The sequence below is a fragment of the Podarcis vaucheri genome (assembly GCF_965113315.1).
Source record: "Podarcis vaucheri genome assembly, chromosome: 16".
Taxonomy (NCBI): Eukaryota; Metazoa; Chordata; class Lepidosauria; order Squamata; family Lacertidae; genus Podarcis; species Podarcis vaucheri.
In genome coordinates this window covers 29,200,372-29,224,519 of record NC_138754.1, presented here as the reverse complement: position 1 = coordinate 29,224,519, position 24,148 = coordinate 29,200,372, and the positions used below count along the sequence as shown (strand labels likewise).

At 46.1% G+C, this 24,148-nt stretch overlaps 1 protein-coding gene across 3 annotated transcripts in view; it reads left to right on the top strand.

The window, feature by feature from the left end:
• Positions 1 to 24,148, top strand: part of LOC309521075 (carbonic anhydrase 15-like) — a 45,639-nt gene that overhangs the window by 4,837 nt on the left and 16,654 nt on the right. For 2 of the 3 annotated variants that reach the window (XM_082203372.1, XM_082203371.1), the window contains one exon: positions 24,073 to 24,093. The exons of the other annotated variant lie outside the window; for it this stretch is intronic. In XM_082203372.1, coding sequence (XP_082059498.1) covers positions 24,073 to 24,093 — 21 coding nt within the window. The remainder of the gene's footprint in view (positions 1 to 24,072; positions 24,094 to 24,148) is intronic. 3 annotated transcript variants of the gene reach the window in all.

Genomic DNA, 24,148 nt, shown 5'->3' with positions numbered 1-24,148 from the left:
TGACTCCAGTGGATTTGATTCTCAGTGTTATGTACTGAGTTGAATAGGATCCAAAAGGCAGCAGTCTGATTGGTCCTAGAACAATAGGATTCAGAATGCAGCAGCCTGATTGGCTCTAGAACAATAGGGTCCAGAATGCAGCAGTCTGATTGGTCCTAGAACGATAGGGTCCAGAATGCAGCAGTCTGATTGGTCCTAGAACAATAGGATTCAGAATGCAGCAGTCTGATTGGTCCTAGAACAATATGGTCCAGAATGCAGCAGTCTGATTGGTCCACAGGAGCCACCCAATCCAGCTCCAGGTGGAAGTGAATCCGCAACCAGATTCGCCTACAGGTGAATCCCGGAATTAGCCAATCACTTGGGGCCCATTGTGTAAACAATGTATATAAAGCAGGCATTCTGGGGGAACTTTCATCCCTCCTCACCACTATGAGCTGAATAAAGAGCATGAAATCCACTCTCGACTCTGAGGATATTTCACTCAGGTTGGGTGTAAATCCAGAGTGATGCAACAGGGGAATCAACCACATATGCCAATTAAAGCCATTTAAGGGGGCAGTTGGTGGAAGTTGATTTGGAGTCACTCTGATTTGCTGATGGGAGGCGATTTTTCTGAACCGATTTCTCAGCTATGGCGAGGGCACTCAAGGATCGCAGTATACAGAAAGCTGGTAATCAAAAACAAAACAAATAGAGAACAGTAATAATAAATGTGTGTTATTCCAACAGAAATGACAATGGGTTACATTCCACGTTAGTCCTACTCAGAGTAGATCCATGGAAGTTGACGTACATGACTGCTATTATTTATTGCACTTATTAGTCACCTTTTAAAATGACCAGTAAACTTAAAGCCATTTACAATATAATGCAAAAGTTTAAACTAATATAAAACTAAAACAAATAAAAGCTAAAAACATGTGTATACATAAAAAGCAGTCTAACACACCCCACCTGCTCATGAGGGCCACAGCATCTAAAACATAATAATAATAATAATAATAATAATAATAATAATAATAATAATAATTTATTTATACCCCCACCCATCTGGCTTGGTTTCCCCAGCCACTCTGGGCAGCTCCCAACAGAATATTAAAAATATGATAAAATATCAAACATTAAAAACTTCCCTAAACAAGGTTGCCTTCAGATGTCTTATAAAAGTCAGATAGTTCTTTATCTCCTTTACATTGTGATGGAAGGGCATTCCACAGGATGGGCGCCACTACCGAGAAGACCCTCTGCCTGGTTCCCTGTAACCTCACCCAGAGGATGAATTTAGGTTTACTAATAATCCCAGTTCCAAATTCTGTAGAATTTAGGTGACTACAACCCAATGAAAATAGGAATAAAAAAGTTTGCTTTTGGAACAGACATGCACATGACTGTGCCCTTGCTGACTCCACTCACTAACCACCTGCCCACCCCTCACATTAACCCCCTAGAGTAGTAGCAGACCTTGGGGTCCCAAATTTCAGCGGCACCCTGTGCATTGCCAAAATTTAGCGCCCTTTCCTTTCATTACATATTATGGTTGTAGCACCCCTGGTGGCACACCCAAGGCTTTGTGCCCAGTGTGATCGAAAGGATCACATTCCCCTCAATCTGCCTCTGCCTAGAGTTTCCCCACCCCATGCTAATCCCGCTTTTCTTTGCCTCTTGAAATTTCCTCCATGAGAATCCAGGACTGTGATGTGGCACTGCCAATCCTCCAGTGGGAGCTGTGTGATGACGACCTTACCTTTTTATGTATATAGCAAGATACAAGCAAGGATGCAACTAAAAACTACCCATTTTAACTAAAGCATGTGTCTTGCACTAAACAACTACAGTCGAACCTCTACTTACCACCGCCTCTTCTTACGGTTGTTCCAAGTCATGACCACGGCAAACCTAGAAGTAACCGGTGGGTTTGCCACCGTTCACGCATGTGCACAACAGCACCTCTCCCAGCAACCCATTTCGACCTCCAGACGGACCTCTGGAATGGATTATGGTCTCAAATAGAGGTTCCACTGTATTGTTATGTTCTTAAGAACGCAGGAGAACTCCACTGAGCCTTATGTCTGTCCCTTTCCACACATATCCAACTATATTTTATTCAGAATAGAACCATTGAAATTAATAGGCCTAGGTTTGTCACGGCTATTGTTTTCCATGCATGTACTCTGTGTGGGGCTATCTTTGGATATTACTTGTGGAGTTACACACAAACGCACACACATGTACACACACACACACACACACACACACACACACGGAAGGACTGGACCCTTACTTTCAGGAAGAGATAAACAGTTGGTTAAAAATAAAATATTTCTGGCCCAAGTACTACCCTGAGAGACCATTTCATTTCTAAGTGAGAAATTAAAGTGCACCACCACTTGAACCACAAACATTAGCTTTCTTTCTTGCATGGTGTCTGCCAGCTGTGGCTCCCAGATCTTCTGGTTGTTAAGCTAGCTGTTTCTAATTTTGACACAGATATAGAAACATATATTTTTTAATGGAAGAGCATTCATCTTTGACCCTCCAGATACTTGGAATGAATGTCAATGACCAATACTTATGCGCTCTCTCTCTCTCTCTCTCTCTCTCTCTCCCCCTCTCTCTCTCATTTTATTGAATCTCACACTTGTAATGAAATATATATGCATACGAAATGATTAAAAAAACCCAATGAAATAAGACAAACATATACGGTAATAATAACAATTGGAGCAAATATGAATGACACAGGACAAATAATCCAAAAAAATATAGCAGAGGAAATGTGGAGTGTCAATAAGTACTAAGAGCGTTATATTTCTTTTTATCTCTCAATATAATAAAAACGTAAGGATGTCATTGTGCAGCCGCTATTGGATTTGCATGGAGTCAGGGGAGCAAAAACGAAGGCAGGTTGTGAAACAGCAGCGGCTGAGAAGGGAGTGACATTAAGAGGGGGAAAGTGGTGATTTAAAACAACGACCCAAATTTGAATAAGGTTGGGGTGGGAGAACCCGAGAGGGAAATGGCAGTTTTAAACAAGGGCAGAGGTTTTCAGTAAAGAACTATGGAATACTTGAAGACTCTATATCCTTGATGTTTCTCAAGCGAGGCGGCTTAGGAACAGAAGAGGGAGAAGTTGGAATACACAGTGAAAGGAGGAATACTGAAAGGGGGAAAAGTGCCTGCTACAAACAATGGCTGGAGTTTGAGTAAAGTGTGGATGGAGAGACACTGAGAGGAAAATGGTGGTGCTCAACAACAGCCAGGGACTTGACTAAAGCAGGGGCAGAAAAGTACTAAGAGGGAAAAATTGACCATTTTAAACATTGGCAGAGATTTGAGCTGGGGGTGGCGCTGGGATCAGTGAAGGGGCACTTCAAAACCAGGGACTGAGTACAGTGTGGTCGGAAACTCTCTTGCCGTGTTAGCTTTTGTGTTGCACCTTTTTCTGTTATTTCTCTTTGTCAATAATAATAATAATAATAATAATAATAATAATAATAATATATTTAACCCACCCGCCATCTGGCCAGGCCTTCCCAGCCACTCTGGGTGGCTTCCAACAGGATATTAAAAACATGATAAAACATCAAACATTAAAAACTTCCCTAAACAGGGCTGCCTTCAGATGCTTTCTAAAAGTCAGATCATTGTTTATTTCATTGACATCTGATGGGAGGGCACCACTACCGAGAAGGCCCTCTGCCTGGTTCCCTGTAACCTCACTTCTCACAGTGAGGGAACTGCCAGAAGGCCCTCAGAGCTGGACCTCAGTGTCCGGGCTGAACGATGGGGGTGGAGACGCTCCTTCAGGTATACTGGGCCGAGGCTGTTTAGGGCTTTAAAGGTCAGCACCAACACTTTGAATTGTGTTTGGAAATATACTGGGAGCCAATGTCGGTCTTTCAGGACTGGTGTTATATGGTCTTGGTGGCCACTCCCCGACACCAGTCTAGCTGCAGCATTCGGGATTGGTTGCAGTTTCCAGGTCAAATTCAAAGATAGCCCCACGTAGAGCGCATTGCAGTAGTCCAAGTGGGAGATAACCAGAGCATGCACCACTCTGGTGAGACAGTCCGCGGGCAGGTAGGGTCTCAGCCTGCGTACCAGATGGAGCTGGTAGACAGCCGCCCTGGACACAGAATTGACCTGCGCCTCCATGGACAGCTGTGAGTCCAAAATGACTCCCAGGCTGCGCAGCTGGTCCTTCAGGGGCACAGTTACCCCATTCAGGACCAGGGAATCCTCCACACCCACCCGTCCTCTGTCTCCCCAAAACAGTACTTCTGTCTTGTCAGCATTCATTCTCAATCTGTTAACTGCCATCCACCCTCCAACTATCTCCAGACACTCACACAGCTAGTTACATTTTTTAAAAAAACAGCTCAGCAGTGCCCAATCCGCCAACGCCCCCCAGTGACCCCAATGATCTCTCACCCCCTTTGTCCTTCACTTTCACTTCCTGTGAATCCATTGGCTATTATCTCTGAGCTCCCTGGCATCACTAGGAGGTGGGTGGATGGATGAATGAAATGAGCGTGCAGTATTTTCTCTGCAGTGCCATTCAATTTGTAGCTCAGCAGGGATGGCGTTGCTTCCTACCGTCAAACACATTTGTTCTCTGCCAAGCAGGATATGAGTGTTGGTTTTTTTTTTTACTTGGAGCCTATTACTTAACAAAGGAGGAGGAAGAGGAGGAGGAGGAGGAGGAGGAGGAGGAGGAGAAAAAGAAGGAAAACCACCAACAACCTGAGTCAACAAGTTTGGAGCTGATTCAGTGTAATCTCATTGGAATTGGTGGGTATTTACTAGGAAGGGTTTGGGTGCTCAAAAAATAAAAAAAAAAATTAAAAATATTAGCATGGAAAAGATTCACTGCTGCAAGTGGCAACTGAGATGATTTAGCTTTAAAATTTGGGGATGAAATCAATGGTGCCTGGTAGGTTATATGTTATAGGTAGACTAAATGTAATGCTGAACACTACCCTGGGATCTTGTGATAAAGGGTCACATATAAATTAAATTAAGAACAGCAGCAATAGTAATAAGTGCTATTTTTCTAGAAAAAGAGGCTCTGGAGCTCACCACGAACTTCTCACTTGTTTCCTTAGAATGGCAATGGCATCCACCTAAAAGGTGCTGGAGCTGAGCTCTGGTGAGCTCTGGTTGAAAAAAGTAATAATAATAATAATAATAATAAGCAGCTGCTCTATCATTGAGCTACAGTTCATCCCCTGAATACAGGAATCTGTCTGCTGGCAAGTCCAACCATTGATCCATCTACCTCAGCATCCAACAGCACTGATGTTTACGATGCATCAGTCAAATCTAAACCGTGGAATAATAATAATAATAATAATAATCCCCCCCCCCTTTATATCCTGCCCTCCCCAGCTGAAGCTGGGCTCAGAGCGGCTAACAACAGTAAAATGATACAACATTCTAAAATCATTTCATTATAAAATCAGTTCAAATCAAATTGATGGCAACCATTGGGCTAGAGTTCTGTGAAGATTGCCAAAGGAGGGAGTCAGGCTGTGCCCTGACCAAAGGCTTGGCGGAACAGCTCTGTCTCGCAGGCCCTGCGGAAAGATGTCAAGTCCGACAGGGCCCTAGTCTCTTGTGACACAGTGTTCCACCAGCTTGGAGCCGCAGCCGAAAAAGCCCTGGCTCTGGTTGAGGCCAGCCTAACCTCTCTGTGGCCTGGGACCTCCAAGATGTTTTTGTTTGAAGACGGTAAGGTCCTCTGTGGGACATACCAGGAGAGGCGGTCCCGTAGGTACGAGGGCCCTAGGCCATATAGGGCTTTAAAGGTTAAAACCAGCACCTTAAACCTGATCTTGTACTCCACCGGGAGCCAGTGCAGCTGGTATAGCACTGGGTGAATGTGATCCCGCAGTGAGGATCCCATAAGGAGTCTCGCCATGGCATTCTGCACCCGCTGGAGTTTCTGGGTCAGTCTCAAGGGCAGCCCCACGTAGAGCGAGTTACAGTAATCCAGTCTGGAGGTGAGACTTCATAAAAACATGTCTTACTGGGCCAATAAGAAAATTCCATTTTTGGACAGCAGATAAAGACAAGCTTAAATAATTATCTTCCTTCATTTAATCTAACTGACAGAGCAGTCCTAACCAGATGTACTCAGAAGCAGATCCTGCTGGATATGGCAGACAAGATGGCAAGCAAAATGATCAAGGGGATGGTCTGACTTTCCTACGAGGAAAGACTACAGCGCTTGGGACTTTTTAGTTTAGAGAAACGGCAAGCAGGAGGTGACATGCTCACTTGGATGACAAATCCATGGGGTTCAAGGCTATCAGCGGCTACTAGTCATTGTGGCCAAGTTCTCCCTCCACTGTCAGAAGCATTATGCCTCTGAACGATTATCAGTTGCTTGGGAATTGCAGGTGGGCAGAGTGCTGTTGTGTTCATGCTCTGCTTGTAGGATTCTCACATGCTTTGGGTCAGCCACTATGAGAACAGGAGGCTGGACTAGATGGGCCAGTGGCCTGATCCGGCAGGCTTGCCTTAGCTTCTTATATTCTAGTGGGATGTGGGTGGCACTGTGGTCTGAACCACTGAGCCTCTTGGGCTTGGTGATCGGAAAGTCAGTGGATCGAATCCCCGTGACGGAGTGAGCTCCCGTTGCTCTGTCCCTGCTCCTGCCAACCTAGCAATTCGAAAGCACATCAGTGCAAGTAGATAAATAGGTACCACTGTGGCGGGAAGGTAAACGGCGTTTTCATGCACTCTGGTTTCCATCACGGTGTTCTGTTGTGCCAGAAGCGGTTTAGTCCTACTGGCCAAATGACTCGGAAAGCTGTCTGTGAACAAATGCCGGCTCCCTCGGCCTGAAAGCGAGATGAGTGCCACAACCCCATAGTTGCCTTTGACTGGACTTAACCATCCAGGGGTCCTTTACCTTTTTTTACCTTTTATATTCTAGTAGGTAGACAGGGTTAGGATTGCAGTCATCATCATCAAATTCTGTCAGCCCATTCTGGATAGTTTATTTCTTTTATATAGCGGAATTTTGGCCCCCTCATTTCCCCCTGTTATTCCCAATGCTCAGGCTGTGAGTGCTGTTGGCTCACGTAGTGAAAACAGTAACACGAGATGAAGAGATTTGCAAACATGGGTAAACCCTCAGGTTTGCAGAAGTTCAAAAAATTATCAGGAAGATAAACCCTTAGAGGAAAATTAATAAACATCACCATGAAGACCGCATGTGCTCAAGTGCATTTGGAGAATGCTCACTGTCTATTGGGAAGTGAAAAATGAAAATATGTGGGAGGGGGAAAATGTCGAAGTGATGATTCTTCAACATCAACTTCTTTGGACTGGTCATGTTGTACAGATGCCTGATTATTGTCTTCCAAAGAAACTACAGTTGTACCTTGGGTTAAGAACTTAATTCGTTCTGGAGGTCCATTCTTAACCTGAAACTGTTCTTAACCTGAAGCACCACTTTAGCTAATGGGGCCTCCTGCTGCTGCTGCTGCGTGATTTCTGTTCTCATCCTGAAGCAAAATAGTACCCAAGCTACTATTTCTGGGTTAGGGGAGTCTGTAACCTGAAGTGTCTGTAACCTGAAGCATATGTAACCCGAGGTACCACTGTACTGCATTCTGAACATAAAAATGGAAAGCGTAATGCCGGTGGTCAGCAAAAGATGTTTAAGGACTCTCTCAAGGCAAATCTAAAAAAATGTAGTATAAATACTGACAACTGATAAACACTGGCCTGCGAGCGCTCCAATTGGAGAACAGCCTTTACCAAAGGTGTCATGGGCTTTGAAGATGCTTGAAATCAGGGCGAAAGGGCGAAACATGCTAAGAGGAAGGTACGCTTGGCAAACTCTCACTGTGATCAACTCCAGCCTGGAAACCTCTGTCCCCACTGTGGAAGGTTGTGTGGATCCAGAATTGGCCTCCACAGTCACTTATGGACTCAGTGTTAAGACCGTGTTTATGGAAGACAATCTTACTCGGCTACGAGGGATCGCAAAAGAAGAAGTTAGCGGATCATTTTTTATGTCAGCAAGAACAACAAAGGACCCACATGAAGTTTCCTTTCTGGATTTGTAGCTTCTGTAGCCTGTCGGGACTGATAGGGTGGAAGGCAGGGAATAAACCAGTAGGGGACACCAAAACCCCAAAACACAAAACATTGGCAGAGCCAGTGATGACCGAAGGCAGCTAATTCTCTCTCCCTCCTCCTCACTGCTGAGTCAATACTGAAAGGAGGAAGAAGAAGCTGGCAGCCAGGGCCATGCCCTGGGCTGGTTGTCAGTAAGAAAGCAGACCAGTGGAGCCTAACTAAGGGTAGACTAAGCTTGGTGGACCATTTCACCAGCCGTCACTTTTAAACAGAAGGAAAGGCTTGCTGTCAATGACAGGACAGCTGATATTTGTTGACTTTCTCCTTCTGAAGGGCAGTGGAGTTTGATGCCATGACCACTAGATGGTGCTCTTTGCTCCTCATCATCTTTGATTTCAACTCCACTCCCTGGCTCTTACTTACAGTCTCAGCCATGGGTAGCCCTTTCCTCCATCAATTTGTCCAATCTTCTTTTAAAACCAGTCAATCCCTCTTCCCAGAGAACTCTGGGAACTATAGTTCTCTGAGATAAGGAGGGAGCTCTAACAACTCTCAGCACTCTTAACAAACTACAGCTCCCAGAATTATTTGGGGAAAGCCATAACTGTTTGAAGGGATGCAGGTGGCGCTGTGAGTTAAACCACAAAGCCTAGGACTTGCCGATCAGAAGGTCGGCAGTTCGAATCCCTGTGACGGGGTGAGCTCCCGTTGCTCGGTCCTGCCAACCTAGCAGTTTGAAAGCACGTCAAGGTGCAAGTAGATAAATAGGTACCACTCCAGCGGGAAGGTAAACGGCGTTTCCGTGCGCTGCTCTGGTTCGCCAGAAGAGACTTAGTCATGCTGGCCACATGACCCGGAAGCTGTACGTCGGCTCCTTTGGCCAATAAAGTGAGATGAGTGCTGCAACCCCAGAGTCGGTCACGACTGGACCTAACGGTCAGGGATCCCTTTACCTTTGTAACCGTTTGAAGTGGTAGGATGCTGCATTTAAGGTGTAGAGCTGGTGGGGTCTCGGACTGCATCTGATACCCTTCAATATTCTCTGCAAAGTGGAGATGATAGCACTGTTAGAGTGGTGGAGCACCTTCAGTTTTGGGGGCCTCGTCAAATGTTCCATCTTCTGGAACTGGCCTTCCCAGCTGCCATCACTTGGACCGTCAAAGGGAAGCGCTCTACAGACCAGTCACTATGAGAGACAGACAGACAGACAGACATGTGGGAATGTAGATACCAGGAGAGGATATATTGATTTAATAGCATCCTTCCTAAATCACGCTTGTGAGTCAGCAGCAGAGTGACATTCCCCAATATATAGCAGGAAGCTAGTTGGTAGATGCGTTTGAATCTCTTTACGTAAGCAATCCAATCTGGCTTTGTTCAAATTGGGTTTTGTTCCCGGTAAGTCCCCTTTTAATCTCTCCTAAAAAGAATAAAGCTTCTTTTAAAAGTAACAATAAGTTTACTCACATTCAGTTCACGGTTGGATCCCTGAAGGCAGGCTTTAGCTTAGAGTTACAGAAGAGGGTTTGAGTTCATCCCATATGGGAATGAGCCCATGTCCTGCTGGCTGAGAACTAGCAGACAGCAAAATACATCAGTTTCAGGAGAGCATGGCATTAAGAAGAAGAAGAAGAAGAAGAGGAAGAAGAAGAAGAAGAGGAAGAGGAAGATGGCTGCGTGACCAGCCCCTTTTATGGGGTCTTCCAGGGTCATGCCCACCTACCTGGTCACATGCAGGGGGAGGAACTCCAGACCAGGTGTGACAGGAAGTCCTCCTAGTTGGAATAATACCCCCCTGTGTGTCCACTCTGGGCAAACAGGAAGTGTTGTAAATAATAATAATAATAATAATAATAATAATAATAATAATAATAGTAATAATAATAATAATTTATTTGTACCCCGCCCATCTGGCTGGGTTTCCCCAGCCACTCTGGGCGGCTTCCACAGAGACCAAAAATACACTAAAATGTCACACATTAAAAACTTCTCTGAACAGGGCTGCCTTAAGATGTCTTCTGAATGTCAGGTAGTTGTTTATTGTTTTCACATCTGATGGGAGGGCGTTCCACAGGGAAGGCGCCACTACCGAGAAGGCCCTCTGCCTGGTTCCCTGTAGCTTTGCTTCTCGCAATGAGGGAACTGCCAGAAGGCCCTCGGCGATGGACCTTAGTGTCCGGGCAGAATGATGGGGGTGGAGACGCTCCACTTGACTGCTTATGTTACAGCCCACAAGACAGACAGACAGACAGACAGACAGACAGACAGACAGACTTTAGCACTAATGGAAGATCAGGCTCTGTTCCGTCCCCCACGGTCAGAGGCAATATGCTTCAGAATTCCAATTCCTGGGAATCACAAGCGAGGACCGTCGCTGCTGCACTCATGTGGCACTGCCTCCTCAGCCTGAGACCGGGTGCTTCAATTTTCCAGTGCCAAACTGAGTTTAACAGACTTTGAAAACTTGCTTTCCTCCTGGAGAAAATAATAATAATTCTGGATCTGCAAGATAAATCTCACTTAAAACAAAAATTTGGAAAGTTGGAACGAAAAGGATTTGCTTGAGGGTTCTCCTCAACATCTCTACCTGCCTGTGTCTCTGCTCTGGTTCAGACACAGCTGTTGCCAACCAATAAACGAATCAAAGGCTCCTCTGGTTTTTCTCCAGCTGGGAAAGGCTGGAGTAGAATGACTGATATCTAATAAGTGCACAGTGAGGAGGCCACAGGGTGGAACTCACCCCGTTCTTGCTGCACAAAACAAACTTCCTCATTACTTCCATCGGTCGTAGCCTGAGAAGGCAGGGTTGGCAGCGTTTGGGTGTGTGTGTGTTCAAGAGTCTTATGCTACCTGTGCTCATTTCTCTGGGTTCACTGCCTCTTGGATGACCTTCCAAGCATGGGGGATACCAGCCTGCCAAACAGAGCTGAGTCCAAATCGGACACTTGCTTTTCCTGGTTGCTTCTATGGAGAGGGAGAGAGGAACCTAGGAAACTACCTTAAACTCTAGCTAGCTCCATACTGCCTGCACTGACTGACAGCAGCTCTCCAAGATTCCAGGCAGGGTTCCTTCCCTACCTGGAGGGAAACCTAACTGGAGGTGGAACCTGAGACCTTCTGATGTTCTGCTGCTGAGCTCTGGCCCTCCCCCTGCTAAGAAGCAGCCATACTGATTCAGGACCTGGGACCTCCAGGAGGCAGTGAGGGCCTCCAGCTTTGATCATCATCATCATCAACATCATCTGTTATTTATACCCCACCTATCCACCCATCTGGCTGTGTTTCCCCAGCCACTCTGGGCGGCTCCCAACAGAATATTAAAAACACAAGGAAACATCAAACATTAAAGTCTTCCTTAAACAGGGCTGCCTTCAGATGTCTTCTAAAAGTCAGATAGTTGTTTATTTCCTTGACATCTGGTGGGAGGGCATTCCACAGGGTGGGTGCCACCACCGAGAAGGCCCTCTGCCTGGTTCCCTGTAGCTTCACTTCTCGCATTGAGGGAACCGCCAGAAGGCCCTTGGCGCTGGACCTCAGTGTCAGGGCTGAACAATGGGGGTGGAGATGCTCCTTCAGTTATACTAGGCTGAGGCCATTTCAGGCCTTAAAGGTCAGCACCAACACTTTGAATTGTGCTCGGAAATGTACTGGGAGCCAATGTAGTTCATCCAGGTCAGGTGTCATGTGGTCTCGGCAGCCACTTTAAAAGATAATTGAACAAATTCATGGAGGAGAAAGCTATTGATGGCTACGAGTCCTGATGGCTATGCTCTGCCTCCATGTTTGGAAGAAGCAATGCTTCTGGGTACCAGTTGCTGGCAGCCTTATGAGGGGAGAGATGATGCTGTGCTCACATCCTGCTTGAGGGTTACTTGCAGGAAGTTGGTTGAACGCTGGGAGAATGGGATGTTGGACCAAAAGGGTTGTAGGTTTGATCTAGCTGGTTCTTATTTTCCTTTTTTTAATTTTAAAGATATTTATTGAGATTTTCAAAATATTACAAACAAGGAAAAAATAAAGTAGAAGCAGAAGAGAGTACAAAGGATAAAAATACTTGACAAAATAGAAAAAAGAGAAAAAAGAAAAACCTACCCCTTCCCACCATATAAGAAAAAGTTCCAAATGAGAAAAAAAGAAAAAGACAGAAAAAGAAGAAAAAAAAGAAGAATGCAAAAATCACAAAACTTTAAAAACATTTAAAAAACAAATTCATTATTTTCAAAACCTTAACTGTCATTACCTTCTTTCTTAGACCTCCTCCCTTTCTTTGTATCCTAGTTATTAATTATCCCAGCAAATCCTTGACCTTATTTCTCTATAATAAAATAAACCTTAAAACTTAAAACTTATGTCTTATCCTTACCAACTTCTCATAATCATAATATTCTTTCGTAATTCTTTAAACATCTTTGCTAAAGCCTAGCTGGTTCTTCTTTTCCAAGGAAGAGGGAGCTAGGAGGCAATGACATCCCCTGGACAGGTTTTAGGAAGGAAGGTGGCTGGAATTGGCTGAGGGCTGCTGATGTTGCTGGAGGAACTGCCTCATTTGCAGGCCTTAACTCAGGCATAGGCAAACGTCCCTCCAGATGTTTTGGGACTACAACTCCCATCATCCCTAGCTAACAGGACCAGTGGTCAGGGATGATGGGAGTTGTAGTCCCAAAACACCTGGAGGGCCGAATTTGCCTATGCCTGCCTTAACTGCACAACTGCTAGAAAGGGCCCAGATCCTGAGCTGAACTCTTTCTTGCCTTTGGGGAAATGAGAGAGAGAGAGAGAGAGAGAGAGAGAGAGAGAGAGAGAGAGAGAGAGAGAGAACTGGTTGTCAGTTTGCATTTCTTAGTGCAGAAAGTATTGATCTGATGTGTAGAGATCTTTCCTGTTCTAATTACTTCATGGGGGTTCTGGAAGCTTCTCTGTGTGATAGAAGCAGAAGGTTCATGATGTTTGGGTTATTCCTTCAGAGAAGCTGAATACAGTTTGCTTAAATTGGGTCTGTTATCTCTTTCTGTCGAGGTCATGCTGACTATAAAAGTAAGGCCAGAATGAGAGGCTGGGTTTCACTCTTTTCTGTCTCTTTTTCTTCTTCTGGTATGCTGTTCTGTACATACTATACTTAGTGTTAAGGTTTTAGTCTTATTATAAGTTATTGTAAGTTTAAGTTAAGTCTGCTGCAACTGGATTTCTTACGGACAGTGACAATCCTGAATGTATTGGATTTGTGACCATTATGCTCATTTGCCTTCAGTAGCAGTAAAGCTCTGCTGAATGAAATACAGTGGCACCTCAGGTTACATGCGCTTCAGGTTACATACGCTTCAGGTTACAGAACCCAGAAATAGTGCTTCAGGTTAAGAACTTTGCTTCAGGATGAGAACAGAAATCGTGCAGCAGCAGCACAGCGGCAGCGGGAGGCCCCATTAGCTAAAATGGTGCTTCAGGTTAAGAACAGTTTCAGGTTAAGAACGGACCTCCAGAACAAATTAAGTACTTAACCCGAAGTACCACTATACAATGGACTCTGGTCTACTTTTGGGGAATCCTACAACATGTTTATGTTTTTACTCTGCTAACTATACGTTGGAATCTGCTCTGGATCAATATTGATTAGAATTTCAATGACAGTGCTTGGGGAAGCAATTTGGCTTGGTGTGGATCTTAATGCAACCCTACCAAATTCACACTTTTGAAAAAGACACACCAACTGAAGTACAGCCCTTTCCCCCCGCATTCCATACTTCTGCAGATGTTGTGATGCAGTTCTCCAACCCAATTCTGGGTACAAAATTACTTACATTAGGAAAAATGTGCCTAAAGAGGGCATAACTGTGTGAAAGCAACATATAAAAAATGCATTACATTGGGGGAGTATCGATCGCACAAATGTGTTTGTAAAGAGCAATTTGCACCGGAATGCTGACAAAAGATTTCTAACCTAATTTTTATTGGTTTTTCACAGATGCATGAAAAGATAAAACTAGATAAGCTAAACATGGGCATAAAAAAATAACATAAACATTTCCCCATCTTTACAATATTCATTCCTCTATTTAGTTTTGCTACGGGATTCTAATGATGCTGTTCCTTCAGGGTTGTATGGAAACATCTATTCCCGGCTAGATCTTCTCCAACTAAATTATCAACAGGTTTACATGTGGCGACCGACAGCTTTATAGTAATGTGGCTGATAACGCATTTTGCAAACCCTTTTCACTAGTATATAAAACAACTGAATTTCCAAGACTTAAAAAAAAGAAAGAAGCTCAGCTGGTTAGAGCATGGTGCTGATAATGCCAAGGGAGTGGGTTCGATTCCTGTATGGGCCAGCTGAATATTCCTGCAATTCAGGGGGTTGGACTAGATTACCCTTGGGTCTCTTTCAACTCTACAGTTCTATGATGCCAAAGGCGCATTTGGGAGAAACTTGTCAGGGAACTGCCATCAGCTCAGAGGCGAGAGAAGAAGAAGAGAAGAGTTTGGATTTGATATCCCGCCTTTCACTCCCTTTAAGGAGTCTCAAAGCAGCTAACATTCTCCTTTCCCTTCCTCCCCCACAACAAACACTCTGTGAGGTGAGTGAGGCTGAGAGACTTCAGAGAAGTGTGACTGGCCCAAGGTCACCCAGCAGCTGCATGTGGAGGAGCAGAGACGCGAACTTGGTTCCCCAGATTATGAGACTACCGCTCTTAACCACTACACCACACTGGAGAGGTGGATGGGCAGTTGGGTTACAGGGAGCCTCCAAAGATGGTGAGAAGCAGCACTTCCTCCGCGGAGGAGGGAAGCCACGCCTCCAGTGGGGAAGGGGTGCAGGGCTCGGAGGAGGCAAGGGAGAGCCACAGCATGGAGCAGGAGCAAAGCGGGGGGGGGGGAGGCAGTTGGTTTACGCGCAGAGAGGGGAGGCGTAGGATGGGGGTCAAAAGACTACTCTGCCGGGGAAAGTTTAAGGACCGCCCACTCCCAGATTCTGCTAGTGACTGAGCAAGACGTGGAATTGAAACGTTCTGCAATGTGAATGTTTTTGTACAGATAATAAAGCCTTGAAAAGACCAGTGGGGGTCTTGCCTGTTCGCTCATGAGCAGCCATGCCGGCACACATAACAAAACTGATTTTTTGGAACCATTTCAGTCGGGGTTTAGGCCTGGTTTTGACACAGAAACTGCTCTGGTCGCCCTGTACGATGACCTCTGTCGAGAGAGAGAGACAAGGGAAACATGTCCCTGTAAATTGTTCTCGGCCTTTCAGCAGCTTTCGATACCATTAAGCATGGTATCCTTCTGGAGCGAGTCTCCGAACTAGGAGTGGGTGTCACCAATTTGCGGTGGTTCCAGTCCTACTTGGATGATCGTTACCAGAGGGTGTTGCTTGGGAGATGCTTTTCAGCCCCATGGAACCTTCAACGTGGGGTTCCACAGGGCTCAATCCTATCCCCACGTTGTTTAACATCTACATGAAACCGCTGGGTGGGATTATCCGGAGGTTTGGAGTACGTTGTCCGCAGTATGCTGATGTCACTCAGCTCTATTTCTCCTTTACATCTTCAGGTGAGGCAGTGGAAGTGCTGGACCAGTGTCTTCCTCAGTAACGGACTGGATGAGAGCCAACAAACTGAAGCTCAATCCAGATAAGACTGAGACACTATTAGTGGGTGGTTCCTTGGAACAGAGGGATGGGAGATTGTCTGCTCTTGATGGGGTTACACGTCCTCAGAAGGAGCAGGTCCATAGCTTGGGGGTTGTTGTTGTTTAGTCGTTTAGTCGTGTCCGACTCTTCGTGACCCCCTGGACCAGAGCACGCCAGGCACTCCTGTCTTCCACTGCCTCCTGCAGTTTGGTCAAACTCATGCTGGTAGCTTCGAGAACACTGTCCAACCATCTTGTCCTCTGTCGCCCAGTGGCATAGCGTGGGGGGTGCAGGGGGGGCCGGCCGCACCGGGCGCAACATCTGGGGGTTAGGGTTAGGGGGCGCAAATCCACGGGTTAGGGGGCGCAAATCCACGGGTTAGGGGGCACAAATTACTTGCCTTGCCCCGGGTGCTGACAACCTACGCTACGCCACTGCTGTCGCCCCCTTCTCCTTGTGCCCTCAACCTTTCCCAACATCAGGGTCTTTTCAGGGAGTCTTCTCTTCTCGTGAGGTGGCCAGAGTATTGGAGCCTCAGCTTTAGGATCTGTCCTTCCAGTGAGCACTCAGGGCTGATTTCCTTCAGAATGGATAGGTTTGCCTGGAGCCTTCATTATACACCTCTGGGCACCATGCAAAGGTCTCTTTAACCAGGCCTTTGGTTGATCTGATTTACATCCTATGCCCTTTTAAAATGTGGGGTTTTTTGTGGGTGGTGGGGCTATTGGGTTGTTGTTATTATTATTTTTATTGTGTATTTTGTGGTTTTATATCTTGATTTTATTCTGTGAACCGTCCTGAGACCCCCGGGTATAGGGCGGTATATAAATTCAATAAATAAATAAAAGGTGGAATATTGGCCTGGAATAATGAGGGACGGAAACAGTTCTATCCATCCTTAGAGAGAGGCAGAGAAGGGGTAACATGCAGAAAACAGCATTCTTAGAGAAGCCAAAGACTGGAACTGAGGGAAATTGGGGTGGGGGTGGGTGGGTTTTGTGTGGGAGCGGGGAGGGAGGAAAAATGGGGGGGGGAACAAGGATGATATGTTTTTGGATAATATGTCTTGTTATAATTTTGAATAAAAAATAAAATTTAATTTTTTTTAAAAAAAGAGATGTGTAGAAGGGAAGGGAAGAACAGGGAAAGTTTTGTAGGAGAAATAAAGAGCACAGCAGGAGCAGGAGCAGCCAGAGTCCCTCGGGTCTCCTGGCTCTGGCTGTGCCTTCCCGCTACCGAAAAAGAGAGATGTGTGTAATTAAAGAAAATGGGAGCCTCATCTTCTCTCAGTCCCATGGCTGTGTGACTGGAAGTCTGCCGATAAGTCCTTTCCCCTCCTCCTGTGTTTGCAAGGCATCTCCATGTACTTCAAAGATGTTGTTTGTTTTAAGACAACATCTTCAGTAGACATCCTCTACTGAAGCATTCAGTAAGGTTTCATTTATTTTATTTATTTAAAGGAAACTGACCGCCCTGTGTGGTGATCACACAGGGTCCCCAGACGTTTCACCGTCTATTGATCCCTGTGCCGCCACTTTATTTCTCGCTGCCACCAACCAGGCCCTACCTGGTGCAATACTGAGTCCAGTCAGGGTTAAATTGGAACATAAACTTCTGTTTATTTATTGCAGTTTAACAAGCGTGTGGTTTCATAAATGGTATCAGTCAATTACAATTATGGGGTGCCTATCCAGACCTATAACTTCCGCTACCTGCTCTCACTCACTAAACCACCTCTCAGATATAGTGGTACCTCAGGTTAAGTACTTAATTCGTTCCGGAGGTCCATACTTAACCTGAAACTGTTCTTAACTTGAAGCACCACTTTAGCTAATGGGGCCTCCTGCTGCTGCCACGCTGCCGGAGCACGATTTCTGTTCTCATCCTGAAGCAAAGTACTTAACCTGAAGCACTATTTCTGGGTTAGTGGAGTCTTTAACTTGAAGCGTATGTAACCTGAGGTACCTCTCTATTTACTTGTCTTCCTAGTTCTTAACTGTTCCTGACTCACCTTACTTCGCTACACTAACTCAACCTACCCACAGACTCTATCCCAATTCACTTCCACTCCAACCAACCACCCATCTCCCAACGATCTCCTCCCTTCGCGCCTCCCAAAGCTGGTTTTATAGTCCCTCTGACTCCACCCCCCCGGGTTCTGATTGGGTAACCTGTTTAACTATTTCACCTCCAGCACTCTCATATGTTAATGTCACACGCTGTTATGAGAAAAAAACTGCTCCTTTTCCTTTATGGGGTATCCAAGAGCTTGTAAAGAGTCCTTAAGTGTGTTCCCTATCAGTAGGAGAAAATAACAGAGGCCAACCAAAGTATATTGAGAAGCAAAGCGGCTAGTAAGCCTGATCTTTATTAAACTGTTGCAACAGGGTCCTCACTCAACCTACGCAGGGAGGGAAGAGGAACCCAGAACAATGGTGTGCAAGCCCACCCTGTAGCTCAAGACCACCCACCAAAACATCATACATACATCACAGAAGGATGTGGTCTACAGCAGAAATACATCACAGGAAGTGAAACAGCAGAAATCCTGTTTGCCAGGATACCTGAGAATGGTCACTGATTGCATTACCTGGGCATCCTGGCCATTTTTTGGTGATAGCTGGGACGCGGGTGGCGCTGTGGGTTAAACCACAGAGCCTAGGACTTGCTGATCAGAAGGTCGGCGGTTCGAATCCCCGCAACAGGGTGAGCTCCCGTTGCTCGGTCCCTGCTCCTGCCAACCTAGCAGTTTGAAAGCACATCAAAGTGCAAGTAGATAAATAGGTACTACTCCGGCGGGAAGTTAAACAGCGTTTCTGTGCGCTGCTCTGGTTTGCCAGAAGCGGCTTAGTCATGCTGGCCACATGACCCGGAAGCTGTACGCCGGCTCCCCTGGCCAATAAAGTGAGATGAGTGCCACAACCCCAGAGTCAGTCACGACTGGACCTAATGGTCAGGGGTCCCTTTACCTTTATCTATGCATCAGGCGTCCTGATTCACAGCACACAGAATTCACGCCTGCAATGGGGGTCACCAACTTGCATGGCTTTTAAAATGAAGATTAGGCACATTTGTGGAGGATAAGGCTTGGGACAGAGGCTAGCAAACACAAGGGAGTTTTCTTTGCATTATTCTACACATTTTAAATAATTCCCCGCTGAAACATAAAACCACTGTATTTCTTCTGGGTCTGGAGCTATAAAATCTTAAGCGCTTTTCTGGAAGAAATAATAAGGCCAGATCTCACGAGTCTTGACAGGGACCCATATTGTGGAAATATTTAAAGAGTAGCTAGAATGGTAACTCTAGCGTAATTTCATTTTGATGAAATCTGACGTAAATACCCGGCAAAGGGCACCCGGTTAAGAGGAGATGTAAAGAAAAGAAGGAGGAGAAAGATACACACACACACACACACACACACACACACACACAAAACCACATGCAATCAGTTTCCAAAGGGGACGCTAGGAAAACAAATGCAGGCAGGTTCCAGGGATAATTAGAAGAGAAAAGCAAATATTGAATGCCGAACAAGAGATTCTCTTGGCTAAATAAAATACAGGCTCTTCAGATCTATTATTAATAGATAGAACATGAAAGCAAAATAGAAAAAATAAAAATCAACCCAAATAAAAAATAATAATCCAGGAGGGGTATGAATGTTTGAATTTAAGGAATGGGCAGATTTGTCGCTCCCTTTGAAGAGCCTGAAAGAAGGCATTAAATGGGCCTTTAAGAATGGGAATGAGTTTGGTTTTACAGTGGTGCCTCGCAAGACGAAATTAATCCGTTCCGTGAGTCTCTACGTCTTGCGGTTTTTTCGTCTTGCGAAACACGGCTATTAGCGGCTTAGAGGCTATTAGCGGCTTAGCGGCTTAGCGGCTATTAACGGCTTAGCGGCTTAGCGGCTATTAACGGCTTAGCAGCTTTAAGAAAAAGGAAACAAACTTGCAAGAACTTGCAAGACGTTTCGTCTTGCGAAGCAAGCCCATAGGGAAATTCATCTTGCGGAATGACTCAAAAAACGGAAAACTCTTTCGTCTTGCGCGTTTTTCGTCTTGCGAGGCATTCGTCTTGCGAGGTACCACTGTAATGGGACAGGTGGCTGTTAATGGTGGGGAGACTTTTTGTGTGGACTGGGGGCCACCTATCTGTCCAGGCAACCTTCCAGGGGCCACATGGGGGCAGGACCAGAGGGAAAAGTTCACAAAGCAATTAACGTAACTTTTGCCTTTGTGCAGTAGTCTAGTTTCTGTATGCAGTCATTCTCCCTCCTCCATACAGGCAGGCAAGAGGCATGAGCAGAGTTCAAAGGCACATTCTAGCCAGTCGAAAGCATACAATGGTGATGTATATCTGAGGAGGGATGTGGCCAAATGGAGAGGCCTCAGGGGCCATATTTGGCTGCTGGGCCCAAGGTTCATCATATAATGGAAGGGGGAGACTAGGACAGTCCGCTTCCTTGCACAACAGCCTTGTGAAGTGGGCCAGTTGCAACCCCCATGGCTGCCATAAGCTCATCGGAGATTACTTGATACTGTATTTTTCGTTCTATAGGACGCACATTTCCCCCTCCAAAAATTAAGGGGAAATGTGTGTGCATCCTAAAGAGGGAATGCAGGCTGCGCCGCTAAGCCCAAAGCCAGAACAGGAAGATGGAGCACTGCGGAGCGCTCCGTCTCGCTGCTCTAGCTTGGGGACAGTGCCTTCACCCCGCTGTCCTGCAGAAGCTAGCAAGGCTGTTCCCAAGCCAGAACAGCGAGACGGAGGGCTCCGTCTCGCTGCTCTAGCTTGGGGACGGCTGCGCGCAAACCTCTGCAGGGCAGCGGGGCGCTGCGCTCCAAAGGCTTCAGGGATCTTTGAGGCTGGCGGTGGGGGAAAGCAGCGCTTCCCTCCACCGCCAGCCCCACAAGCTCTGGTGAATGTACCTTGAACGCATCTTGTTTTAGAGGGGGAGAACAAGAAAAAAAATTTTTTCCCTGTTCTCCCCCTCCTATGGTCTGGTGCGTCCTATGGTCCGGTGCGTCCAATGGAGCGGAAAATACGGTAGTTTATGAGCAGCGGACAGGGATTGCAATGTCCCCTTTTGCCACTTGAAGTGAAAGCCCCTCTGTCGCTGGCACTGCAACCATGCTACCTGCCTCCATCGGCGTCCCCACTGCGCCACTTCCACCTCCAATTTCTGGTGAGATCTCACGAGATCCGTCTGTGTGTGGTGGCTCTTGATGCACTAACTCCAGCCTCAGTCCACTCCTTGTGAAAGTCCCCAAAACGTTCGAATGGTCTTTTCCTGACAATCCTCTCCAGGCTGTGGTCATCCCTGCTGCTTGTGCACCTTTTTCTTCCACACTTTCCCCTTCCGCATAACTTTCCATTAATGTGCTTCGATACAGCACTTTGGGAACATCCAACTTCTTCTGCAATTACCTTTTGAGGCTTTCCCTCCTTATGGAGGGCCTCAATGATGGCTTTCTGCACAACTGTCAGGTCAGCAGCCTTCCCCATGATTGTGCTTCCTACTGAACCAGACTGAGAAACCATCTAAAGGCTCAGGAACCCATTGCAAGTGTTATGGATTGAATAGCTACTGCACCTTTTCACAATATTCTAATTTTCTGAGATTGTTAATTTGGGGTTTTCATCAGCTGTACGCCATAATCTTCACAATTATAACAAATAAAGGCTTGACATATCTCGTTTTGCATGCCATGAGTCTATCTCATATATTATTTTCACCTTTTAAGTTGAATTACTGAAATAAATGAACTTTTCCACGATATTCTAATTTTCCTAGTTTCACCTGTATTTCACACTGCCTCCCGTTCTGGAAGTCTGATGATTTGAAACAGATCAATCACAATAGAATTGTTCTATATTTTTACAAGCTAGCCTTTAGCCCTAGATACTGGCCTTAAATTACTTGAATCATTCTGACATACCCTCCAACGTTTCTCTGATGAAAATAGGGACGTCCCATTCCATAACGATAATTTCCCTATTTATACCCCACACATCTTACTGGGTTGCCCCAGCCACTCTGGGCAGCTTCCAACATATATAAAAACATAATAAAACATTAAACGTTCCCTATAAAGGATTGCCTTCAGACGGCTCGGTGGTTGGATAACTCCATACCCTCCAACATTTCTCCAATGAAAACAGGGACATCCTAAGGAAATGTGAGACATTCCAGGATCAAATCAGAAACCGGGACGGCTTCTCTGAATCAGGGACCTCCCTGGGAAACAGGAACACTTGGAGGGTCTGTTGTGACAACTCCCCACCCACATAATGCTGGCTGGTCCATCCCTGACGATTTCTGATAGCGTGCAATGAAGTTGGACCTGACTTTATCCTCTGAGAAACAACTTGAGGGATCACTCTCGCCAAAGCACGATGTGTGGAGATTAATCACTGTGCATTCTTGGTCGCAGTCCATCATGTCCTTAATCGATGCCTCGCTGTTCTTTCTTCAGCCCACTTTGAATTCCTCTGGGGAGATGCATTAACATGCTTCACTGAACCCAAGACACCATAGATACATAAAGAACCACCCTCCATTTGGTCACCCCACCAAAATGAAGAGGGACGGTGCAATTATGTGGCTGGTTCGTTCTTTACGATCAGGGGGAGGCTGTAGCTCAGTGACAGAGGATCTGCTTTGCAGTCACAGAATCATGGAATTTGGAAAGGACCAAAGGGTTCTCTAGTCCAGTGTTTCCCAACCTTGGGCCTCCAGCTGTTTTTGAACTACAATTCCCATCATCCCTGACCACTGGTCTTGCTAGCTAATAATAATAATAATTTATTATTTGTACCCCGCCCATCTGGCTGGGTTTCCCCTGCCTCTCTGGGTGGCTTCCATAGAAACCAAAAAACACTAAAATATCATACATTAAAAACTTCCCTGAACAGGGCTGCCTTAAGATGTCTTCTGAATGTCAGGTAGTTGTTTATCGTTTTGACATCTGATGGGAGGGCGTTCCACAGGGCAGGCGCCACTACCGAGAAGGCCCTCTGCCTGGTTCCCTGTAACTTGGCTTCTCACAGCGAGGGAACCACCAGAAGGCCCTCGGCACTGGACCTCAGCGTCCGGGCAGAACGATGGGGGTGGAGACGCTCCTTCAGGAGCTAGGGATGATGGGAGTTGTAGCCCAAAAACAGCTGGGGGCCCAAGGTTGGGAAACACTGCTCTAGTCCATGGGTAGGCAAACTAAGACCTGGGGACTGGATCCGGCCCAATCGCCTTCCGAATCCGGCCCACAGATGGTTCGGGAATCAGTGTGTTTTCCACATGAGTAGAATGTGTCCTTTTATTTAAAAGGCATCTCTGGGTTATTTGTGGGGCATATGAATTCGTTCATTCCCCCCCCCCCAATAATATAGTCCAGCCCCCCACAAGGTCTGAGGGACAGTGGACCGCCCCCCTGCTGAAAAGGTTTGCTGACCCCTACTCTAGTCCAAACCCCCTGCAATGCAGGGATCTCAACTAAACCATCCATGACAGAAGGCCACCCAACTGCCGCTTAAGAAATGCCAATGTCCACAACTGCCTGAGGGAGTCTGTTCCACTATTGAACAGCTCTTACCCTCAGAAAGTTCTTCCTGGTGTCAGAAGATCCCAGGTTCAATTCCCGGCACCTCCAGGTAGGGTTAGGAATGTCCCCTGCCTAAAACCCTGGGGAGCTGCCACAGTTCAGTGTATTATAGGAATAATAATAATAATAATAATAATAATAATAATATTTATACCCCACCCATCTGGCTGGGTTTCCCCAGCCACTCTGGGCAGCTCCCAACATAATTAAAAGCATAATAAAGCACCAAACATTTAACGCTTCCAGATACAGGGCTGTCTTCAGTTGTCTTATAAAAGTCAGGTAGTTGTTTATTTCCTTGACATCTGGTGGGAGGGTGTTCCACAGGGCGGGTGCCACTACCGAGAAGGCCCTCTGCCTGGTTCCCTGTAACATCGCTTCTCACAGTGAGGGAACCGCCAGAAGGCCCTCGGAGCTGGAACTCAGTGTCCGGGCTGAACAATGGAGGTGGAGACACTCCTTCAGGTATACTGGGCCGAGGCTGTAGCCAGTCCCGAACGAGGAAGACCAATGGTCTGACTCAGTATAAGAAAGCTTCTTTTTAAGGGAAGGCTCATAGCTCAGGGACAGAGCTTCTGATTTGCAGGAACAAGGTCCCAGGTTCCATCCCTGGCAAGGGCTGAGAGAGACCCAAGGAAATGAGGCACAGAACCTTTTCCAATCCAAGCATCAGATCAAGGGAGCTCTCTTCTGAAGGTCTCTTTTCATATTCACTTCTCTCTCTGCTTCTCCTTTCTCTTACTGCTGCAGGCCCCAAGAGGAAAGGAGCAGGTATGGTTTGGCATGCTGGCTTGGGGGAGATTTGGACATTACAAGCGGAGAAAGG